This window comes from Xyrauchen texanus, chromosome 47 (genome assembly GCF_025860055.1).
Source record: "Xyrauchen texanus isolate HMW12.3.18 chromosome 47, RBS_HiC_50CHRs, whole genome shotgun sequence".
NCBI lineage: Eukaryota > Metazoa > Chordata > Actinopteri > Cypriniformes > Catostomidae > Xyrauchen > Xyrauchen texanus.
The window spans coordinates 11,598,038-11,614,106 of record NC_068322.1 but is presented as its reverse complement, the minus strand read 5'-3'; the positions used below and the strand labels follow the sequence as shown (position 1 = coordinate 11,614,106).

Sequence of the window (16,069 nt, the reverse complement as noted above, 5' to 3'; positions counted from 1 at the left end):
TACTTAATTTAAAATAGTGTAGTGAGCAAACTTGGTTTACACTGCTTATATTTTCCTGAGTGGGGTTTTATGGTCACATCATAGTTCAAGTAACTGTGTGTTTACAAAGAAATACTGAGTAACAGACTACTTTGTGATTATACAATTATAAACGTATTGCATATAAATGTGTTTATTGCAGATTATACCATTATGTTTGTCGGGATGCTAGGAATTAATTATTGTCATGTAGACTACAGGATTCTTAGTAATTTAAAACCTGGAAATAAGAGGGAATTTTTAAATGATGTTTACCAGACTGGGAAAAGTCTTTAGATTTCTATAGTGAATATACTTTTTTGCTACTGCTCTGTACAGTAAAAACCATAACAATGTTCAGTTTTGGGTATTGCTTTTTCTTTTTTCAATGAATTGGTCAAACCGGTCAACAAATCAGACTGAATGATTAATTAGTGAATCGAATATAGTCAGAATCACAATTATTTTTAAACATCTTATTCAGTAATCACAAAGGTCATTGTAAAGCCATGGAAATTCACTGGTCAACATAGTTGAGAACTCTGAGTAATGTAACGTGACCTAGTATTTTTAATTGGTGTTTGTTTACATTTTGTTTATATTACAGAAAGCTATTCCTCATGTTTGTGTTCCTTAGTTTCAGGATTTGGGGTTGACCCAGCATTAAACGTGGACATCTTCCAAGAGTTTGATCTTGTTAAGTCAAGTGCCGGAGTCTCTCAAGTCCAGGGGTTCCACAATGAGACCAGAGCTTATCTGTTTGAAGGTATGCCTTACTGGAATTTAAATACTCAACCAAATTGATGAAAGAGGTTCTTTCCTTTTGATTTAGAATCAGGGTGGATCTGACATCAGAGAAGCTTTCCACAGAAAAGCATTCACAGTGAGCCTCATCAGTTTAGAAAAATTGGAATCAATTGTAAACATCTGGCAGGAGGAAACAGCCAAGCAGACAGCTGGTTTAGAACGGCATAATTCCAGATCCCACTTAATCTCTCATGAAAAATGGATCAACCCAACAGTGAAGCATCTGTCCCGGGAGTTAAAGGCCCCTGTGTTGAGTAGCAAGTTCTTACCCATCAAAGTATTGTATTTTCATTCAGGAGATGCAGTTAATGAGGACAGTGAGTAGACAAGGGAATAACATCTGGCTCCACCGTGAATGCCAGAATGATGCTGTTTAGGGCTCTAGAGTTATGAGAAATAGAACAGTTACCAAAGTTCCTTTGTGAATTTTGAAATGAAATGTTCTAAGGGTTTTGAAGGTTTTTTTTATGTAATAGACTGTTGATCACAGTCAATCTATTCTATTCTAGTCTAATCTAATCTTGTTTTGTCTATTCTCCTCTTATTTTCTCTACTCAACCCTGTTCTAGTCTAGCCTAGTCTACTCAAGTCTTGTTTTGGCTAGAATAGTGTATACCATTCTTCTCTTTTTGGTCTGGTCTTTCAAATTCCAATCTACTGTACTCTATTCTATTGTACCATACTCTAATCTGTTCTAATGTGTTCTATTATATTCTATTCTAGTCTAGTCTATTTTACTCTTATCTTCTGTAGTCTGCTCAATCCTATTCTAGTGTAGTTTAGTCTAGTCTTGTTTTGTCTAATATAGTGTAGTTCAATCTTCTATTTTTGGTCTGGTCTTTCAAATTCTAGTCTACTCTACACAATGTTCTTTTTGCCCTGGTCTTTCGAATTCCAGTGTAATGCATTTAATTCTATTTCTATTCTGTTCTATTTGATTGGAGGGCCATTTTAGCAGGTCTTTCTACATCATAGGCTCGTTAGCCACTTTTGTGATTCATAAATTGTTGTTTATCCAGATTGACAACCTCCTCCAAGCAATTTGGTTTAGTGCCTTGTTCAAGCTCACAAAGGTGATGGTCATTCTCTCCTTTCTAGCTTGACCACTTTTCAGCAGCTTAGGACTGCACCATGAGGCTTGTAGTTTACAATAACTTAAGCACTATGCTATCATCACCAATTCAACTAGCTATCATGATGACAAATTTTAGTATGTGCACTGTTGGCCTGCGTTTGCAGTTCTGTTCTGATGAATGGTGTATGAGAGATTAAAGTTCTGCATGGGGGAATACAATTATACAGCATACCTTGTATGTCTGTGTAAATGTTTACTGATAAACACACACACACACACACACACACACACACACACACACACACACACACACACACACACACACACACACACACACACACACACACAGATACAAGATACAGAATAAAGTATCTGCATGGGCATACTTAAGACACACACATATTTGGCACATAGACACATGGTCTGACATTCTAGGATAAACAGAGGTATTTGATATCAGTGGATACAACAGTTTTGTTCTAATTTGGGCTGGTGGCACCTCCTCAACATTGATTGGCGCTCTAGTAAATGCCAATGGGACTGTGAAATTGGGATCAAACTGACAGGCTTCGAGACAAGGTCATAATAATCTGCAGAATGCAGATGAGACACCTCTGAATGTCCGATGACATTGAGGACAAAAGGAGAAGAGAGAGAAAGATGACAGATTCAAGTCAAAATATTTTTAAACAATTTTATGTCATAGTAACAGTTTACAGTTAATTACATTATAATTATTATACCTGAAAAATGAACAAAAAATATTTCAATTGCAATAAATCATATGGTTATGCCTATTTTTGGATAATTCAGTGAATGTAATGCTTTAAAAATTCAATGTACTCCTATATTATTACAAATATTAAAAATAATTGTCTAAATTAATATTTCTTTTTATTTGGAACTTGAAAAAAATAGCTTCACGTTATGTAACACTTGAGTTAAATCAGGAGACTCAACAAATAAAACTAATATGAAAGGTATACTTTAGACTCGTTAGTAAGCAACAATAGTTGCTGATTGTTGATAGTTTGGGACATGTCCAGCTCCGTATTTTTGCATAACTCCATAGATTACATATTTTTACAAAAATACAGTATCTACCACCGTATAAATGGTACAGCCAAATCCCTATCAGTTGACACATTTCTGCCATTGCATGTTATATTCTGTCATACTGCCCAGCCCTAGACAGTTCAGTTTCAATAAGTGAATGTGTGCATGTATGTGAGTGTGACTGTGTTTCCCTGAATATCTAGCACTGGATGAATGAATCAATGGGCCAATGAATAGAGTGGAGCAAAACCAAACAATAAAAGTCAGAAGTTTGGCCCGACTGTTCCTCATCCTTCAGGCCTGGTGCTGACCAGGACTTTTATGTGCCAGGATCAGATTCATGCTCATTCATCAGCTATTTGAGCATGCGGCAGCCAAAAGGGACATCAGCTAAGTGTTTCTTCACTGCACTAAGGCTGCCTGGCTCAGACAACGACTCTACGTCACTCATCCTACATTCCCCAGCTAAGCTTCCATGTCTGGACCTTGTGTCTGCAGTATGATGACTGTACAGACAGTTTCACCTTTCTGCAAGCTCTGCAGAGACCAATGAAAGTAATACATGTGCCTGCAGTCTTGCCTCAAACCAGAGCCGCTGTTTTAATCTTACTGCTCTGTGGAAATAATGGACTTGTGTCTCTTGTTTAATGCAATGTTAATTGGACTAGAGACACTTGTTCATTTTTTCATTATAATGGTCCATGAATAATTCATCAGTTGTAGAGTTCTTTTTTTTTTTTATTGTGTGTGTGTGTGTGTGTGTGTGTGTGTGTGTGTGTGTGTGTGTGTGTGTGTGTGTGTGTGTGTGCTTTTAAAATTTCATTAGGTTAGGACACACATTTTAGTGCTTGCGTCACGGTTAATCTGGCTTATTAACAATTACAGTGCTTTTTTCATGCACTTAAATTGCTGATATCATCCATTGATTTGGTAATATAGATACTCAATGTCATTAGAAAAACGTATTTAAAATTTTCAGTTGAAATTCTCCCAGAATAGTGACTGTGTTGTGTTATCATTCTATGTTAATCTTGCTCCCAGGAGGGTAATTCTTGTTTATCGGTTATCAGATTTACTGTAGGCTCTCTTAGGGCATAGCTGGTCTGTTGTGTTTGATAATTTAGGGAATTGATTACAGATCCATGCTGTAAAAAACACCATGTGTCCTTGTAGCCTGATAATGAGAAAGTAAAACAAATGTCTGAGATAGAAAACTACTTGTTTTACATGTTTATACCAAGTTTACACTTTCAAAACATTGCTCTGTTTGTTCAAATGTTCCAACATAGCAATATTGGCCCAAACAATGGGGTGGATTTGGGCAGTATAACTAGTTTGTCTAAACAAATGCAAGGATGGATTGTTTGGAAAACCTGTCTAGAATGCCTGGAATGCCATTTGTGCCACTAATGGAGCAGAATTGATACGCTGGAACTTTAATTGATTTCTGTAAAGAACATTTACAGAACATTTATCAGGTGTGTGTCTGAAAACAAATGACAGGTTTTGGTCATAAGGACATGGGTTAAAGAAGTCAATGCTTGGATTTAAATAATTTCGTAGTGGATATTCATCTGTGGCCTTCAGCTGGCCTCTGACCTTTAAATGTTGCCATTGAGCGACTAGACTTTGATTTACAGCACATTAATCCAACCCTGAAAGGCTCATAGGGTATTCAGAAAGCATATCGGAGAGGAGGTATCAGTCCAATGAGAATTGATCAGGCAGCTGTCAGAATTAACATGTTTTGTTGCAGTTTTGCAGTAGCCTTTAAAGCTTATATTTGTGAACAATCCTAGAGTGCTTCATATCAAGGGGTCATGATGTTTCCTCTGTGGATAGAAGAGGTTACACAGGTTAGGTTCAGATCACTGTTGTACAGTGCGTTTGATAAATGAAGGTGGTGAAACTCCGCCTCATTCCTGGCATACAATAGGCTCACCGCTGCAGCTTACAACTCTCCTGAGGTTTATCCGATGATAGCTGAAGAACATTAGCCTGTGTGTGCAAAATCTGTCCCAGAAGTGAGCTAAACCTGACAAATTATCCCTTTGGGCACATCTGGGGATCTCCTCATTTGGAAAAATGATTCCTAAGTAGAGCAAATTGTTATTTTTTATTTTAATAATTCAAAAACAATTTTAGGGGTTGGGTTAGGGTTTTGGCTAGGGTTAGTCTTTAGCAGGGTCATAAATAATGTCCCCCAAATTCAAAATAGGCATGTGTGTGTATGTGTGGGATGGGTCACATTCATGACCTGTGAAAAGTCTTGCTGGCCAGGCTGAATGAATTTATTCATATCCTCTGACATTAAAAAGCAGTTGGATGCCCTGGTTGAAGCTGGTGACATGCGAGCGGATGATTTCTTTTGTATAGTGAGAAACTTTTATTCAGCATCATTGGATTACCTCCAAAAATGGAGCTGCTCATTGGAGAACACAGAAGAGTGGGCCCTACTGAGAGACATCCCAGTGTGGACAGACATTCAGGGTAGCCTCGAACAATTCACCGCTCTCAGATTGATTGACGAAACCACACTCTTTGATGAGTGGGCTTGCATGAAGAACATTGTCACTTTTCGTATCCCTGAGTGGAACATGAACCACAAGATGGCCATGTCTGAGAGATGGACAGACGTTTTTCTTGAGCTGGAGAGCAAGAGTCTTAGTCAAGGTCGTGGAGTTTGTGTTATGCCTGCCTGTGACATCTGCATCTATGGAGCGTGTGTTGTCATTAATGAATGCAGCAACAAATCTTGACACAGTGTAACATGAAGGCGACGCATTTCGTACATCTTAATATTGAACTGGACTGCTCTGCATTTTATGATAAACTATTGAAAAACAAGCACACACTGAGAAAAATTGCTGCCAGCGAAAAGTACAAGGTAACAACAGTAACAGAGGTGGATGCACCCTCTACTTCGCATTGATCTGCGCCTAGGTAAGGATCCGTCAATTTCATTTTTGCTGAGAGGGGGCTGTCCCGTTTTCCACAAGCAGGAATCTGGTCACCCTACCTTTGGCTCAAAATAGCCATCCTTGTTAGTTCCATACATGATGTTACTGTCTCTCTGCCTCTGTTTGGTCTATTGCTTGGTAGAGTACCAGTAAGGCAAAAAGTACTGTAATCACATGCCTAAATGATTAATAAGTTTAATTAAAAGGTATTGATTGTGTTGTTAAGATGTATGCATGATGCTTAAGACTGGATTATGACGCAAGTATAATGAGTGAAGTAAACAGTTTGTTTTCCTTATTTGTGAGATTGGTCATCTTGCAACAGATGGGGTAAATATTAGAGCTTTACCAAACCAACAAAATGATGAATGGGTCAAAGGTTGTTTTGTTTTTTTCTCTGTGACTTGTTCTGTGTTCCCTTTAATGTAAAGCCTGTAAGATCATATATTAAGGCAATATAGCATTGCTGAACCTAAGTGGACCTAATTTCCCTTTTGTAAATTTCACAAATGTACTCTAAAAGGCAAGAGTCTTTTTTCTCTTCAAATGCAGATTTGAATTTGTCAGTTGATTCTGAAGGTTTTCTTTGGCAGCATAATTAGAAATTGGATGGAAAATAATATTTATTCAAACTAACTCCATTAGTTCCAGAACTGTCCTACAGGGACAGTTGCAGCTGTTGACACCATCCATCTATCTTGGGTTAATTTGTCTCATAACTCTTCTCTGTTTATAGCCGGGGTAATATTAAAAGATGTAGATGTCAGTCAAGATTCCTCTTGTTTTACTGTTCCTTAAAGGGATAGTTCACCTGTCATCTGTCATCATTTACTCACCCTTATGTTCAAAACCTATATGAGATTTTGCTTACTGTGGAACACAAAAATTAATTATTAGACAGCATGTAAGTCTAAGTTAAAATCTGTTTAAATTGCATCTTTTTGCAATATAATGAAAGTTCATGTTGGCTGAATGACAGGGAGACTGTCATTCTGCCTGACATCTCCTTTTGTGCTTCATAGAAGAAAAAAAAATGATATAAATTAGGTTTGAAAACAACATGAGGGTAAGAAATTTCTTGGGGTGAATCATTTCTTGTATCACTTTTAGATAGGGAACATGCTCTGATTTGAATGTCTGTCTAAAATTTTTACAACATTTCAGTTCTCTCTCTTTTCTCTGTCTTCATGTTTCTGTCACTTTTACTGTCAGGCTCATCAAGGAATGCAAGGGCTTCCCTCAAGGCAGCAGAGCGAATCCTTAAGAAGTTGAGAGGGAGAACAGAGTTCACTCTTCTGCTGACCCTCAAGCAGGAGAAACTGAGCTCTGGAGTGCTGCTGTCCATCCACTATGGGGAGCAGAGGTATCTGACCCAAAATTAGATGTCACACTAGCAGTCAGTTGTGCTCGAGGCAGGGCCACAGAAGTTAATATGCAATTTTGGAAAGTAATATATTCATGAAGAGTGTAGAGCAAATTAAAGTCAGTATGACCATTACCAGTTGAAAAATCTGTCCGTCTGTCTGTCTTTTAAATCTATCTTTGAAATATCTCTCTTTTCTGCATATTTAGTCTGAGAGAACATTAAATCTACTCTGATGATACAGTATCTGTAGCTTTTCAGATTGCGGTGTGTACTGACATTTCTTGAACACACTCAGTATTGATTCTAATAGCATTTTAAGGTCAGCACTCAAAGTCTGTGCCAAGAGACTCATGGATCACTGCTCTTCTTCATGTTTATTCAGAACTCACACGTTCATTTCATCTTCATTATCTGCTGCTACTGTGCCACATTATAGAATTTAATAACAACAGTTTGGCAGCTGAACCAAATGCCTCATCCATGAGAACATAAGTGTTAACAAAATACATTATGGCAGCAGTTGTTACCTGGAGTTCTTAGTTTTCAACAACTGGTTTCATCTCAACCAACTGTTTCATGATTATGTGTTTTCTTAAATTAATAAAATTTTCTTGGCTTCCTCCACAGGTTTCTGGAGGTAGAGAGCAGTGGTCTACATAATGAGATCCGTCTCTTGTTTCAAACTGCAGACCAGCGGCAGCAAAGAGAGGTCTTCCCCTACAGTCTTGCAGATGGACAGTGGCACAAAGTGTCTTTTGCATTCAGTGCAACTCAGGTGGTGCTCCATATTGACTGCAACAGGTAAATGGCTTGAGGAAAAAGCATTAAGATAAATGGATTTGCTGCTTTTTAATATGTCAATGTGAATTATGTGTGTTAGTTAATCTGATTGAAGGTAATAAATAAGTTGAATGTTCTGGCAGTCATCTAATTTATTTGGCTACCATTAACACTGTGTCCTAAACAGCAATGAGTGACACATTCACAGCCAATCAGAATACATTTGGGTAACACTTTATTTTGATGGTCCCAAGTAGATATTTAACTGACTATAAGTAACTTATCAACTGGCTTGCTATAGCTAGTAAACAATGTTTCAATAAACATTCAGTAGACTTTCAGTAGCATGTATATTGATCTCTATTAATGACCTACTTACATTATTGTTGAGAACATCAGTTCATTAAAAGGTAATTAATAAAGATCTATATACAGGCTACTGAAATTCTACTGAATTTTTGTTGAAATACTCAATAGTCAGTCGATAAGCTGGTATTTTGCTGCTTTTGTACAGGCTATTGATAGTCTACTGAATTTTTGTTGAAACACGGTTTACTAGCTATAGCAAGCCAGTTGGTAAGTCACTTATAGTCAGTTAAATAGTCACTTATATTCAGTTAAATAGTCACTTATATTCAGTTAAATATCTATTTGGAACCATACAAATAAAGTGTTACCTAAATTTGATGTTTAATATACAGTGATGTGGACCACTGAGATGTTATGGTGGACGGGGCCACTCAGCACAACGTCACAGAAATAAAATCCAAGCAATTGAAAAATGTTTCTTGTGCTTGACATTATTACAGACAAAAACTCAGATACACATTTAATAGATTTTTATTGCTTGTCAATTTATGATCTTTCTCCTGGTTAGGTCACAATGACAGCCTAAATTCTTGTTAGTTAGTGTGCAAGAGGGATAGGCTATGTGTACCCAAAACATATTATCCTCACCTTGCCAATAGTTACTCTGGTTTTTTGTCTCCTTTTTTGTACTCTGTTGTCAGAATTTATGAAAGAATTGTGGAGACGCCATCTATGGATTTTCCCAGAGAAACAAATGTCCGTCTGGGTCAAAGAAATGATGCCCATGGGTTCTTCAGGGTACAGCACATTTCTGCACTCTGCACCATAAAATCTATAAAAGTTCTAAACTTGTATCATTAAGCCAGACTGTGGACTGAAATAAGGCTAGTCTCTCTTAGAAAGGTCCTACATAATAATTAATAAAGCCAAAAGTGTCATCCATGATTGAATGAAATACAATTGTAACTTTGTTTCTATTTTTTTCCACTCTCTGTTTTTTGTTTTACTCTCTTTTTCTCAGGGTGTGATGCAAGATGTTCAGTTGGTGGTCGTACCTCATGGATATATCGTCCAGTGTCCAGATCTCAACCGTAGTAAGTGCATTTTCTTGTTAGACACACAACAACTTGAAAAAAATATCTTACATTGTTCCAAACCCATATGACTTCTCCTACTCCGTGGAACTCAAAAGCAGTTGTTTGTTTGAATGACAGCCTCGGTCACCGTTCACTTTCATTGAATTGAAAAAAGATGCAATGAAAGTGAATGGTGACTGACTTAACATCCTGCCTAACATCTCTTTTTGTGTTCCACGGAAGAAAGTTCTAGGGGTTTGAATCACATAAGTTTGAGTAAATAATGAGATTATTTTCACTTTTAAGTAAACTATACATTTAACTATACAATTTGTTTATTTGCCAGTCTGAAAATGCCATTTATCAATTCTCACCCCATTTGCAGCTTGTCCAACATGCAACGATTTCCATGGCCTTGTGCAGAAGATTATGGAGCTTCAAGATATTCTGGCCAAAACATCAAACAAGGTAGATTTGTAGAAGTTTTGTGGATTAGTGTGGCCTGTCTTATGTTGACTTTGCTTCAGTGGTTCACAGAGTGTGTGGCAGGGGAGCTCATTACGTCGATCGACTGGTCAAAGAGAACCACTGGTCAATCTAGATAACAGGTCAAAAGGGAAATACAATTTTAAAGATGGACTTTTTATTTCCCTGCTTCTGTAGCCGTGCTCTGTTTGACTGACAGATGGCCTATCAGTGTGCACTTTACATCCGTGTGTGCTCCGAGAGTGCTCATGGTAATGTGGATGTACGTCTAAACGGTCAAATACACTTCAAAAGTCTGCCAAAAATGTCCATCTTTGTGAGGTATTAATGTAAATATGGTCAGTAATGTCTAAAGTGAATTTTAACAGTGTGACAAAAAAGCAGATTTGTATCAAAATGTCAGACTTGGGGTAGAACTGTAATCTAATAGACTTATTTGTATTAATCAAACAAAAATAACAAGAAACAAAAAAAACATTTACTGCTTTTTTTATGGATACATTTAGTAGCTTTAAAAGGTATTCATGGAAAATAATCAAACAGTGAAGACTAGTAGCTAGTCATTTTATGTCACATTCAATTTCATTCTGAATGTTTACTTGAATACTTAATAAGCTACTAATTAGAATTTTTGTTTATTGCCTTTATTTTTTATTCTTTTGTTTCTTTGTTCTTAGTTGATTACATACTGTTGACTTGTCTTTAATAATGATTTGAGACAATGACACAACATGAAACAATGTTAACATTATAAAAAATAAGAATTATTATTTGTTGTGGTATCAAAATTGGTATAGAGAATCATCACATTTCACTACCGACTATTTTTATATTGTGTATGGTAGATCTTGCTACAATAACAATGAAAAAGTAGATCTCATTCCACAGAAGTGTGATCACTCCTGGTGTATGGTCTTTTTAATGGTGACCACCACAAAATACTGTTTTTATCCTAAATCTCCACTTTCCCCCTCTGTCATTTTTTAATTGCTCTTTTTGGTATATCATCCCTCCATATTAATTCATTATTCAATCTCCTCCTCTCTTGTTCTCCATGTCTTCATTATGCTGTAGTTGGCACTTGCAGAAGAGAAGATGAAGTACTTGGATGGCTGTTACTGTGAGAAGACCTGCAACCAATACGGAGAGATATACAGAGAGGACGATGCCTGGATAGATGGATGCAGAAACTGCACATGCTCAGTAAGCTCACGTCTTAGAAGGGAGCTTGAACACTGATACAAGATCATTTTGGGAGATTCATCTACAGTAAATGAGAAATGTCATTCCAAATTCTGAGCGTACAGGCAGTTCAAAGTGTTTTGGGACTATTAAAATTTTAAAATACAATAATGTTCCAAAATTTGTGAGTTGCTTTGCTGTCTCCTGCCTACATAGGCAGCTGTCTTCTATGGCAGCATACTTACTGAAATGATGCCATTATAAAAGAACGATTGGAACACTCTACATAGGCGGCAGCTCCGTGCATCATTCGAATAGGTCTCCTCATGTGCAGCACATGGGTCACTCGACTCGCAACTGATTTCATTACAGGTGATGCGAGAGAAAACGATCCTTTAACGAGCCTAAATACGTACGGTACATATACATTTTGTGTAAAATATTCAATATTCATATTAAACTGTTTTATTGATACATTTCAGTATTGAATGGATTATAATTAAATTTATAATCTAAATTTCTCTTGATTCATCTGCCATCTTGGATTTTAATTTCCACCGGGCTCATCACGGGATCATTCTGGGATCGCTCACCAAGGGAAGAATAAATACATTGCTACCTTAGAATTTGGTCAAAATGAGATATCTTAAGAGGCAGCATAATTAAGATACCTAGCGTCACATCGGTGTCAGACATCGAGAGCGAGACAAAGAGACGTTTTTTTAACAATAAATATCAACTGTAGCTATGCTAATGAAGAATGAAGATCCCAGCATCGGCTACAGTAGCGGGGAAGAAGTTTGTGGATGCGTGCACGCCGTGGACGCACAATGGACAGATCCGGGAATTGTGTGTTCATCTTGGTATTCAGGAGCAGATTCGTGAGGAATCCTCTATTGAAGATTCGTAAGCACAAACTACATCGACCGTGAGGCCATGAATGCGGAAGACGTGGTTTATGACTGCTGCCGCTGTTTCCCTTGCTGTGGGTAATTTGGGGAGGGGAATGAAATGATCCACATTTGAGAACCGGTTCACCACAGTCAAAACCACTGTGTTGCCATGGGAGGGGGGTAGTTACAAAGTCCATGGCTATGTGCGACCAGGGTCTCAAAGAGACAGACAGCGGTTGGAGGAGGTGTGCCTATGAGCTGTGACATTCAGGAGCGTGCCTATGATGCCTTAAAATGCTGCCTCTGGAGGATGCTCACTAGGTTTTGGAACAGACCCATAGACTGAGTGAATTGCAGTTTTAAAGTTGGAAAGATTTTAAGGTTGATAATGTTTGTAATAACTATTCAGGAAACCAATCAATCTGACTTGTTAGTAATACTTGTGAAATTTAAAATCTAACGATAGATGATTTTGCATGTGAATTTCTGTGCAGCTTTGTTTGTATGGTGATGGTGTGTGTGTGTGTTTCACTTGCAGAATGGTACAGTGGAGTGTGAAAGTATTTTATGTCCACCACCCCAGTGCCCCCGTGATACAGCTCCAGTCTACATGCCTGGAGCATGCTGTAAAGAGTGCCAGCGTGAGTACCCACACAGATATGTTTGTTTTTCTATCATGGTGGGAACATACCATTGACGTCTATTATTTTTATAGTGAGCTAAAGATATGTTCTCTACCCCTACACCTACCCATAACAAAAACCTTTCTGGATTTGTATGTTTTTCTTAAGACATTATTTAATACGTTTACAAAGCTATTTTCCTCATGGGAAGCACTGATTGGTCCCCACAACCTTGGCAAAACCTCACACACAAAATAAGTCCAAGTGCCTATAGGCATGCATATACAAAATTTTACAATGCCACTCTCCCCATTCAATCATTCTCTCCTTGTCTCACATTTCAGAGTCTCACTTATATCTGCATCATCTCGATTCTCTTTCCGCTATCTTTCTTTCCATCAAAATCTTTTATATAATCACACTGCAGTCTTGATGACAAACTGACCACATCCCTGTGTTGCTAGGTTACCGCTGCCACAAATGCGAATGTCAACACACACAGTCACACACTTTCCCTGGTATCATTAATAATTCAAGGCCAGTGTGCAGCATGTTGAGTTTGAGTGAGCAGGGCTAATATGCAGGAGCTAATAGCAGTTTGACTGATGACCAGGGCTTTATTTAACACTGCGCTCTAGTAGGCTTAATCTAACATGCTGATCTGATTGATGCTTTACTAGTCTTTCTCTCTGCGTGTCTGTCCCCCCATAAAACATCCTTTCTCTGTCTCTATCCTCTTAATATCTTGGTTTTTGTCTAATTTTGTCTCTTTTCTGTGTATATATCTCTCTATTTAGCTGTCTGTCTGTTCAGAGGAAGGGTTTATGTGGAAGGAGATCATAAAAGCATACACGACTCTGAGGGAAACTGTCTGCTGTTTGAGTGCAGGGTAAGTAACATCATAAAACTGTTTTAGGTGATCCGATCTCAAATTGAAAGCTCTAAATACATGTACGAACGAGCTCCAAAATGTTTTGTGATCCGATCACTCAAACCACATTTTTAGGTAGTTAGAAATGCATGTGACCACATTACATTTGTTGTGTAAACACTGATCTGCCATGATGCGTCTACCAACTACACTTCTCCATCAACCACTGTACACTAACAAGGATTTTAAACTTTGCTGGTTACATTTGGCTTTTAAATAAAATAACTGTCCCGTTAAAATTCTAATATATTTGGGAGGACCGGTGCATCAATTATCTTGTGCTTTTAAACTGAAGCAGTCACTTTTATTACTGACGCAGTCACTCATAGCTGTCATTTACTGGTGGGATGGGTGGGACATGTCCCTACCACTTTTTACCTTTGCCAGTTTTGTCCCCACCACTTTTGAAAAACAATTTGTTAGGTCTAACACAGAAGACATCTTCAATTTGTAAGGTCTAACACAGTTTGTAAGGTCTAACACAGAAGACATCTTCAGATCTTAAGCTGGAGTTTCCATTTCAGTCGTGTGTGTTATTATAAGTTGCGATCCAGTACTGTAGTTTGTTATAATGAGTAGTGGTCGACCGATATGGGTTTTTAATTGCCGAAGCTGATGCCGATATCCAGAGAGCAGGGTGGCCGATACAATGCGGATATATCACACAATTTATTATAATAAATAACAAACATAATTGCAAAAAAAGTTTTGCAATATATTTACTCAATTTCACACACAAAAAAAAAAATATGTTGTATTTTAAATGGTAGATTGCGGTCTCTTCAGATTTCTGTTTAGTCATCAAATTGTAGTCATTTATTTGCACAGTAAGAAATTGTTAATATATTTGGAAGGAGGAAATAACAGTACACACAGAAGTCCAGCAACCATGTTAGCAATCACATTTTCTCCAAAAATACCACATCAAACCAATTGTACATACAGTGCATAGTGAATAATACATTTACTTGTAGCACACGAGAAGTGCTTTTACCTTGGGTTGCATCCGAAAATTTAGGCAGCTGACTTGCCTTTCTGCCTAATCAGTTAATGGCTTTACTGACATCTGTTTGAATGAATGGAACTCTTAAAGAAACTGGTCTCTGAATAGTTTGAAAAGCACCTTATATTCATCCTACCTCTTTATACATCCTACCGCGGCAGCATTTTCCTGGTTTCGGATGCAGCCTTGAAGTTGCACACACGTGTTCGTGCGCATCCAGTTCGAGCAACAATCTCCTAGCAGTTTAAACAGCCTGGATTACCTGGTTGAATTGACACAGACTGACCATTATGATTTTTGAATCAAATCAACTTTTGATCCTGATCCTGAAGTTTTGATTCTGGCTGATAGAATACGAGCTTCAGAGGAAGATATTAGATGAGCATTCAAAGGGAAAAAAACACTGGATTTTCGTGAGGTTTGTGAATTACATGTTTAAACGAGATATCTGCATATTTGCAAACATTATATAATACAAGTTTTATTATTTGCCTTTTATTATTACCAAAGAAAGTTAAAGATGACAGGGAACTGCTGAGGAGTGACTGTTAGAGGTAAATAAAGGAGCGCTCCACAGGACACTGGATCTGCTTAAGTTATGTGAGTCTGGGTTATTACATCTGTTTAAACAAGATTTACACAGATTTGCAGACAGTATATGATATTAGTTTTATTTATATTTGCCTTTTTATCATTAGATAAGACAGTTAAATGTTACAAGGAACTATTGAGGAGAAAGAGGGAGAATGAAACATGTTCAAACACATGTGCCTTGGTTCTAAAATGCGGACCATTGAAATGACACTGTGATGCACACCGGTCAATTATTGCAGTAACACGATGGCAAGTAACAACAAAACTAACCGTGACTTATCATTTACATATCTCAGACACTTCACATGCAAGCGGGCGATTCTCAGCACCTTCAAGAAACAAATCGTCCAAACTGGAAAATGTATAGGCCAATAATTTAACAAGTCAGAATATCAGCCGATTTATCGTCCTCTGTAATATATCGGTCGAACACTAATAATGAGTGCTTGTTGCAGCTGTTATGAGAGGTGTTGAGCAACAGTGGGAAGCAATGTTCTCTTGTGCATTCAGATGTGTAATTTATTTAAATCCAAACAGATGTGTCCCTACTTATGATATACATCCACTGTACAGATGCAATATTCATTTATCAAATAAAAAAAAATAATCTAGGGCATATAAGAACCTGAAACTCCTTGTACTAGAGGAGAAAACTTTACCATGAGACCAACCAGTCATTCTGCTTAAGTATCTGCTTAAGATATGATGATTCACTGACTAACAAAATATCAGGATGTACAGTGTAATGTTAATGGATCAAGTTATCAAATTAATTGTTTAAAATATTTGTTGTAGCCCTTGAATTGATCATCTAGAAGCGGAATATTTATTAAAACAGTATACATGTTCTCCACCACTTTTTATAACGAAGTGACTCCCATGGCGACAGTGCCTTTGAAATACGATCACA

General features: G+C 37.5%; 1 protein-coding gene across 1 annotated transcript in view; it reads left to right on the top strand.

The window, feature by feature from the left end:
• Positions 1 to 16,069, top strand: part of LOC127639021 (protein kinase C-binding protein NELL2-like) — a 52,609-nt gene that overhangs the window by 361 nt on the left and 36,179 nt on the right. The window contains exons 2-10 of the mRNA XM_052120831.1: positions 656 to 784; positions 7,129 to 7,279; positions 7,910 to 8,083; positions 9,073 to 9,169; positions 9,393 to 9,465; positions 9,833 to 9,915; positions 11,008 to 11,136; positions 12,547 to 12,649; positions 13,429 to 13,520. Coding sequence (XP_051976791.1) covers positions 656 to 784; positions 7,129 to 7,279; positions 7,910 to 8,083; positions 9,073 to 9,169; positions 9,393 to 9,465; positions 9,833 to 9,915; positions 11,008 to 11,136; positions 12,547 to 12,649; positions 13,429 to 13,520 — 1,031 coding nt within the window. The remainder of the gene's footprint in view (positions 1 to 655; positions 785 to 7,128; positions 7,280 to 7,909; positions 8,084 to 9,072; positions 9,170 to 9,392; positions 9,466 to 9,832; positions 9,916 to 11,007; positions 11,137 to 12,546; positions 12,650 to 13,428; positions 13,521 to 16,069) is intronic.